At 41.3% G+C, this 7,892-nt stretch overlaps 1 protein-coding gene across 3 annotated transcripts in view; it reads right to left on the bottom strand.

The window, feature by feature from the left end:
• Positions 1-289: 289 nt before the first annotated feature.
• Positions 290-7,892, bottom strand: part of TMEM57 (transmembrane protein 57) — a 61,061-nt gene continuing 53,458 nt past the window's right edge. For 2 of the 3 annotated variants that reach the window (XM_008572160.1, XM_008572161.1), the window contains 2 exons: positions 7,326-7,500; positions 290-2,216 (listed from right to left, as the gene is read on the bottom strand). In XM_008572160.1, coding sequence (XP_008570382.1) covers positions 2,014-2,216; positions 7,326-7,500 — 378 coding nt within the window. In that variant the 3' untranslated portion in view covers positions 290-2,013. Of the gene's footprint in view, positions 2,217-7,325; positions 7,565-7,892 lie in introns of those variants that run through there. The other variant, XM_008572162.1, reaches the window with a different exon arrangement.

Here is a 7,892-nt window from a genome sequence, read left to right as displayed (position 1 = left end):
CAGAAAACAAGTCAGCCTTGGTTCTAATTAGAAGCAAGAGAAGGGAGAGAGAGAGGGAGAGATTGAGAATGGATATGTCTGAAGAACAGAAATCAAACCAACTTGGGATCCTGATGGGTTCCTCCCAAATTCTGTGTCTGCCTCCTTCCCGGTGGATCCACTGTGTGGGGCACCACCACCTACCGTGGGGCTGAGATGAGGAGAGAACAAGACAGTGACCGTCTAAGCCCCATTCAGAACAATCTACCTCACTGTGCCCTCCTGAAAAGTTAAAAAGGCAGAAAACTGGTTTTATCTGTAAGAAAATGTTTATTCTTTTGAACCCCACAGGGAAAAAAAAAAGAATGCAGCCAAGACCAAGTATTTAACGAAAATAGTGTCCCAAAATGCAGCAAAATGGGGGAAACCTCAACACAAAGTCAGTGACAATTTTCCATGTTTTTGCACAAAGACGAAAAAAATTATGACAATTCTGAGTAACACTTTCATGGTGACAATTATACAAGATGACTCAAAAATGCAAAATGGCAGCAACATGCACACCTGGCTAAAGCTAGAAGTTTTTCTTATCTCAAAATAAGATCTGTGATTAAAAGGATGATTCTTTTTAATACTTCTATTTTACTGACTTGCTTGTCCTACTTAATTTGCTTTAAATGAGATGTACATGCCAATTAACAGGAAATTTTAGAAGAACTATGTCCTCCAGGATCCATGGCAAGGAAGCAAAACCAATATATTGGGTTTCTTAATTTTTCCTAGATTCCAAATACAATTTTGCTTTGTCCCCCCGTCCCTCCCCCCCACCCTCATCCTGATTCTTCAACACTTCCAAAAGTTGCCTGTGCAAACACTTTTCTACCAATGTATAATACACATTTCAAACTGAAATCTTTGTGCAGAGTTTTGAGTTTAAAAGTCTTAAAAAAAACAAAACCAAAAAATCCCTCCTTGGCACAAGAGCTGAGGAATAGTCAAGCTTCTTTTAAATTGTCAAACACAAGATGACGAAAAGTGGAGAAAGCACAGTTAAATGAAATGGGGGAAAAATAAATAAACCTAGAACTGCAGCTTTTATTAGCCATCATTACAGTCTCTCGTACACAAACATCACCACTCCCTTCCCAAGGTGCTTTCTGGAGGCAAGTACAGGACATGGTGTTTTCTGTGAAAAGAAACAGATGTGGCCATGGTGGTAAGGAACAGTCCAGCTACCCACCAGTTTTACAGCAGGATCCGCAGTGAGCTTGATACAGATAGAAGATAGATGATGGAAAGGGGGAAAATAGTTTAAAATTATCATGTTTCCTCTTGAAATGTCTTTTCCCAAGGCACTGTGAAGAAGACTGCTGCTATCAATTTTTTAGGACTAAACACATTGATGGGAATATAAGCATTTCAAGTACATCCCGTCACATTCTTACAGCTAGTCTCCACACTTAAGTCTTTTCTCAGCTTAAATGATGTTCCTTGAATTTGTTTGGCTCTTGGAGGGACAATCAATTTTTGTTTTCTGTCATATCAATAATCATCATCTTTAATGTAGCTATAAAATCAAAGCTGGTTATTTAACCCTTTCACTCTAAAAACAAAGTTTTCATTATCATCCCATGTGAATCCAATGTGCAGGTTTTGCTTGCTTATTTAAGAACTAAACAAAATAAAAATAAAGCGTTGAAAAGCAAAAACTCTGCTTTTTTTTTTTCTTCAAGAGGAAACTATGCAAGAATACATAAAAGGCAAAATTGGCTACTCGAAATCCAAGAACGGTTTTAATGTGTTGGCCAAGAAAAATAATCTGTAAAGTTCTGTGAGGTCTTCTAAAAATTTACAAGAAAAACTTATGGGCAGTTCTGATCAGACTTGGATGTTATCTTTTCCCCCCCTTTAAAAAATGACAACATATACAGTCCCACAAAATACAATATAAACTTTTTTATCTTGACTGCCAGAGATGCTCCTTTGTGATGCCTTCTAGTAACCAAATGGTTGGACAAAACACATAGCTGGTCTTCATTTCTTCAGGGGCTGGTAAACAGAGGCATTGGGGTCAAGTCCAGAGGGGCTGGTCTCCACAAATTTGGAAGAGTAGTGGGGGGAAACAGGGCTTAAGGGGCTGGTGGCTGCACTGTACGTTATGCTGGGCATGACGGCCATGACTTCGGCTATCTTCTGTTTTAGGTCCTTGATTTCCTGGTCTTTCTGAAGGATTTGTCCTGGAAGATCAAAGACCCACCGTTAGCAAGGAAGGAGGGCTCAACCAACACAATGCCATCCTGGGCTAATCCCTGAGTGGATTCGGTTCAGCATGAACATCTCCAGGTTTGATGGTTTGTAAGGGTGGGCAAACTTCTCTTGCAAAGGGCCAAATACTAAATATTTTAGGAGGACATACTATCTTTGTTGACTTTTTTTTTTTCCAACCATGGAGAAATGTAAAAAACATTCCTGTTCATGGGCAGCACAAGAATAACAGCAGACCAAATTTGGCTACAGTTTACTGATCCCTGGCTTAGAGGTAAAAAGGGATTCTGTTCTTATACGTGTGACTAGAGTAAAGAAGTTGGTTTCCAGGAGCCATGTTTTGAACATGACAGTCACCTATCACCTATGACAGCCTAAGAGGGGAGCTGATTTTGAAATATGGCTCCATTTGTTGAGTTGGATTGTTTTTTTGGGGAGGAAGAACTATCTCTGAGTGTCAGACCAAGGAGTACAGAACAATGGAGGCCTCAGAATCAGTCACAGTACTACACTTTCTGCCACCAGGTTCTCTTATAAAAAACAGATGAAGCTCCATGACTGCTGTACTAGGGGGGATTCCTGAATGACCCAGATCGCTTGCCCCTGCCTCCTGGTTCAGTGGCCCCTCAGACTGTCTGCCCAGCTTGCACTTAGCTAGATGCTTCAGCAACATTCCCCTATTCAATCTTCCAGCACACACTCCCTATGCTTTAGTTTCTTGATCCAATCAACTCCTGCCTGCCTCAGGGCCCTTTCTGTGTGTCTCCTGCTCTCTTTGCAAGGCTAACCTTTGAGGTTTCTGTTTCTTCTTCCTCAGCAAAGCTTTCTCTGATCTTCCCATCTAAATCAGCGCCACCCCCCCAACTCCTAGATTCTCAACATACCCTAAATTTTCCTTTCTATCACTTATTCTTTGTAATAATGATAATAATGGCAATAACTAACACATAGGGCTTCATATATGCCAGGCACTATTCTAAGTCTTTACATATATTACCTCATTTCTTTCTCATGACAACACTATGAAGTGGGAATGATTATCATCACCAATTTTATAGATGAGGAAACTGAGGCACAGAGAAGTTGAGTGTCTCGCTCAAGGTATACAGCTAGTGACAGAACCAGAATTCAAGTCCATGCAGTCTGGCTCTGGAGTCTACACTCCTACCTACAGCATCCTTCATGTCTTGTAAGTGTTCTTTTGGTGATGATTTGTGTCCATCCTCTCTCTCTGCTGGAACATGAGCTCCACTAGGGAAGAGATTACGTATACTTTTTTCATCATTGCTATCCCCCTAGGGCCCAGCCCAGTAGAAAGCTGAGATTCTGCAAGTTATGTATCTTACCTCAAGGTCACTTAGTTATTAAGAGGTAGAGTAGGATTTAAACCCAGGACCACTTTGTTCCAAATTCCATGCAATTTCCATCATGTTATGTGACTCCCTGGTCTACTATGGAAAAGAACATTTAGGAGTAGCCTTTCAGAAATTTAAATACTTAAAAAAAAAAGAGGTTACATTTGAGTTGCACTTATTTTGAGGCTGCTCATGGGTCCTACAGAAGACAATAATATGTTTGCAATGTAAGAGAGCTTGGTGGCATATTTTCTGAAAGGATGTGGTAGAGATAAAAGTCATTTTGGAACCAGGATGAATCAAATTATATAGAAAGTAGGAAGGAGTTCATTTTGATTTATAAAGTTGGGTGGTTCTTAGAATATTCTGAGCAAGACAGTGGAGGGAGATAGTGGGAAAGACAGCAGCAAAGAGCATAGAAAGGAACTGCTCCCTCTCACTTCCTTCACATCCTCTAAGTTTTGAACAAGCATCAAACATCCTTTGTTTTTCTTTTTGAATAAAATAAGCCTGGGATGACTAAAATAACTAACAGCATCTGATATATGAGCCACTGTATCTTTTTCCATGCAGATTTAATTTCTTTAATCAGTAACATGCAAACATCTCCAGTCCTTTGGAAAAGACAGTTCTCTTTGCTTGTCATTTTATGAGGACTCCTGGGCTAACAGCAGAGAATAGTCCATGTTGGGAAGCCAAGCTCCTCTTGGCTACTCAGAGACCAGGTGCTACTCCACTCCAGGGAGGATCTTTTCCAAGTTTGCAAACCCAAGAACACAGGGATGAGGCAGAGAGGGATGGCTACTCCTTAGGGAGGTGAACCAAGCAGGCAAAAAAGCCAGTGTGAGGTCAGAAGTTCCGCTTCAAAGCAGGATTCCCGGAACCTTCTTTTAAAATGCCTTTCCCTGAGTCCACAGATTAATGCAGACTGATTCTCAACCACCTTCTCTTGTTCAATAACCTGGGCCATGCATCCCAGGCTGCTCCTACAGCTTCACTAACTTCTCACCACTTCCATATCCCATCCTTCTGGGGTTCTGGCCTCTTTCTTTGGTTTAGACCCAAAGTTCCCACTGGCTGATGCTATCTCTTATCTGGGTGTCTGTGGAGCATCTCCAAATGAAACATTCTAAACCAAACTCATTCTCCCTTCTCACTCCCTAAATCTGTTCTGCTCTTAACTCTCGGTTCCAGAAACTTTAGCCTTCCAGCTCTCTCAAGAATCTCCTGTCTTTCACTCACCTGTCTGGACCCTCCCTGCTTCATATGCACCACCCCTTTTATAGAAGATAGTAACAGCTTCCTAACTGGCCTCTCTGCCTCCACTCAATCTCACCTCTCAAATTCATCTTTCACACTGCCACTGAAAGGAGATTTCCAAAATAACAACCAGAACATATCACCCCTTCCTCCAGAAGATCTAGGAAGTACCTCTCTAATATGGGTTCATTCCTGGTCCCCCTAATCTCTCACTCTTTTCTTCTATGTCCCCCAGCTACAGGCTGTTGGACTGCTCAACTGGACATCGCCAGCAATTTCTTTCTTTTGCTTACCCTACTCCCTCAGATACAAAGTTCTTCCCCGCCATTCTCTGTTCTCACAATTCATCTTTCAAAGCCTGCTCAATACCACTCCCTTATGCAGCCTTCCCTAATCCCTTCTCTGGCCTTGCTAACCCTCTGCCTCTACCTAAAGGCAGCAGGCCTTTCTGCTTGGCTCACCCTTGTTCAGCAATTCTCAAAGTGCAGCCAGGGTCTACAGGGTCAAAACTACCTTCATAATAATACTAAGACATTATTTGCCTTCTTCATGCTCATTCTGTCACGAGAATAAGTGAAGTCTCCAGAAACTATGCGGTATGTGAAATCACAACAGAATTAATGTAGAAACAGAGATGAGAATTGAACTATTTTCTATTAAGCCAGAAATTAAAGAGAATTGCTATATGTAAAACAATGCCACTTTTCTCAGTAAATTTTTTTTGTTTTGGAAAAGTTATTTTTCATAAAAATATGTTATTTACATTAACATGTAATATGTTTATTACATTATTTAAAATGGCCAGAAATTAAAGAGAATTGCTATATGTAAAACAATGCCACTTTTCTCAGTAAATTTTTTTTTGTTTTGGAAAAGTTATTTTTCATAAAAATATGTTATTTACATTAACATGTAATATGTTTATTACATTATTTAAAATGAATTAACAAATGTTTTAAGTTTTAATTTCCAGTAGGTAAATACTGATAGATATAATTCACTTGAAATAAATCTCTTTGCAGTATTTAATAATTTTAAGACTGCAAAGGGGTCCCTGAGACCAAAAATTTGTGCACCATTGCCACAGCAGTTCCCCCACTGGACCCTGCCGTGATCTTCTGTCTCCCCTGGAGCTTCTAGGACAATGTTTTGCATAGAGAGTGACTGCTCTGTACGTCCTTGATGAAATACTGTTTTCCTTCCACTAAGTCAAGTGTTTGAAAATTTTTTTCAGTACTCTTTTTTTTCTATTCAGTACTCTATAGAGCACTCTATTTTTTTTAAATACCCAATTTAGTAGTCTAACTGATTAGGTGGCTAATCAATTTCTTGAACAAAATCCAAATTTGTTTTCATCAGGTCATGCCGTGCTTCTGTTCAGAAGCCCTTCAGAGTTCCCCATGTCAACCAGAGTAAAGTCTCAAGTTCTTTCCATGGGCCATAAATCCAACAGAATCTCCCCATAAGATGCAGCTCCCCTGGAATACCCCCCCATCCCTATGCATGCTCCCCTTCAGGCCTTGGCACTTGGAGCTCCCTCCACTGGAAGTGCTTTCTCCCAGCTATTTACATGGCTTACTCACTATCTTCTTTTCGGTCTCTGCTCAAGTGCTGCCTAACACTTAGTAGGTAATCATTTGACTGTGTTGGAAGGGATCTTCCATGACTGTCATGTCAAAAGAGCAGACCTATGCACACACACATCCTGCCTTGCCACTCTTTAATTTTCGTCATTGCACCTATTGCCACCTGACATATTCCCTACTGCCTTGCTCATCGTCTATCCTCACACAGTTGTATCCTCAGGGAGTCTCTCAGTGCCAAGCACATAGTAGGTCTCAGTAAATATCTGTCCAGTGGATGGCCTGCTCTCTAGACTCTAACCCCACCATTCCCTCATTGTCAATCGTCACTGCAGCCAAGCAGAACCAGCTGCATCTCAGAACACAAAAGGCCCCAGCTAGCTGCCCAGCTCTTGCCCACATTATTTCTTCTGTTTAATCTCTCTTCCCTTCACCCCCACCATCCTGCTTCTTTGCTGGGTCAGCCTTTATCATTTGAGCCCCAGCTCAGATATCAGCTCCCATGGGAAATGGCCCTCTCCAGATCCCCAGACTGGTTTAGTCCCTGCGTCTCTCTAGGTTCCCACAGGTCCTGTATATACTGCTATGCTGGCACCTTTTGATGGCTCTGCAATTCTCCACTTCAACAGCACTGTGAGCTCCTTGAACACAGAAATTCATACTCTTCTCTATATGCCCTGCACTTGACATATTCTCATCTAAAATATGTCTGCAGAATGAATTAATGTGATGTTTCCTAAATTTCAATGTTGGGCACTTACCAAACCACCTGAAGAGAAAACTGAAATGCCCTTTGGTTCAGAGTGCTAAAGGGAGATCTGTTCTCTGCATCTCCGTGCATTCTCAGTCACAACACCTCACCAGGGGCCCGCTGCTCTCCTACCTTGAGCAATCTCGAGCTGCCGCTTTGCATCGCCCAGCGCAGAGAACAGGTCCAGCTTGATTCTTGTCTCTGCACTTAGGCTGTTCTCCAGGTGCTGGGTTTTGTCTTGCATGGCTGAGAGGGCTGACATTAACACCTCGGTGTCCTTCTCATTTTCCTTATACTTGCGAAGCTCCTATCAATATCATCAAAACAGCAATGCTACAAGGTAGTTTTGGCATCGATGTCTATAAATTATCCTGAAATCACAAATTAAATCCCACTATTCTTGACCTGGCCACTAGAAAACAGAATCCTGTTGTTTCATGGATCTAGATCTCACCACTTACAGTAAGTGCCAAATGTATTTATATAGTGATATGCACATACAAAAACACTTAGTAGATAATCTTTTGACAGTGTTGGGCATGTGTCTAGATAGCAATGGACTCTGCCTGTATATAAAACACTTTATTACAAGGCTAACTCAAAACCACAGAGAAGTTTTTCCTTGCTGGCACTTGCAAATGTTGCTATAATGTTGTGGTCAAATTTGCCCAAAACGGGGCCGGCCCAGTGGCGCACTGC

Source organism: Galeopterus variegatus, unplaced genomic scaffold (genome assembly GCF_000696425.1).
Source record: "Galeopterus variegatus unplaced genomic scaffold, G_variegatus-3.0.2 Scaffold761, whole genome shotgun sequence".
NCBI lineage: Eukaryota > Metazoa > Chordata > Mammalia > Dermoptera > Cynocephalidae > Galeopterus > Galeopterus variegatus.
This window is presented reverse-complemented; position numbering and strand designations above follow the sequence as displayed.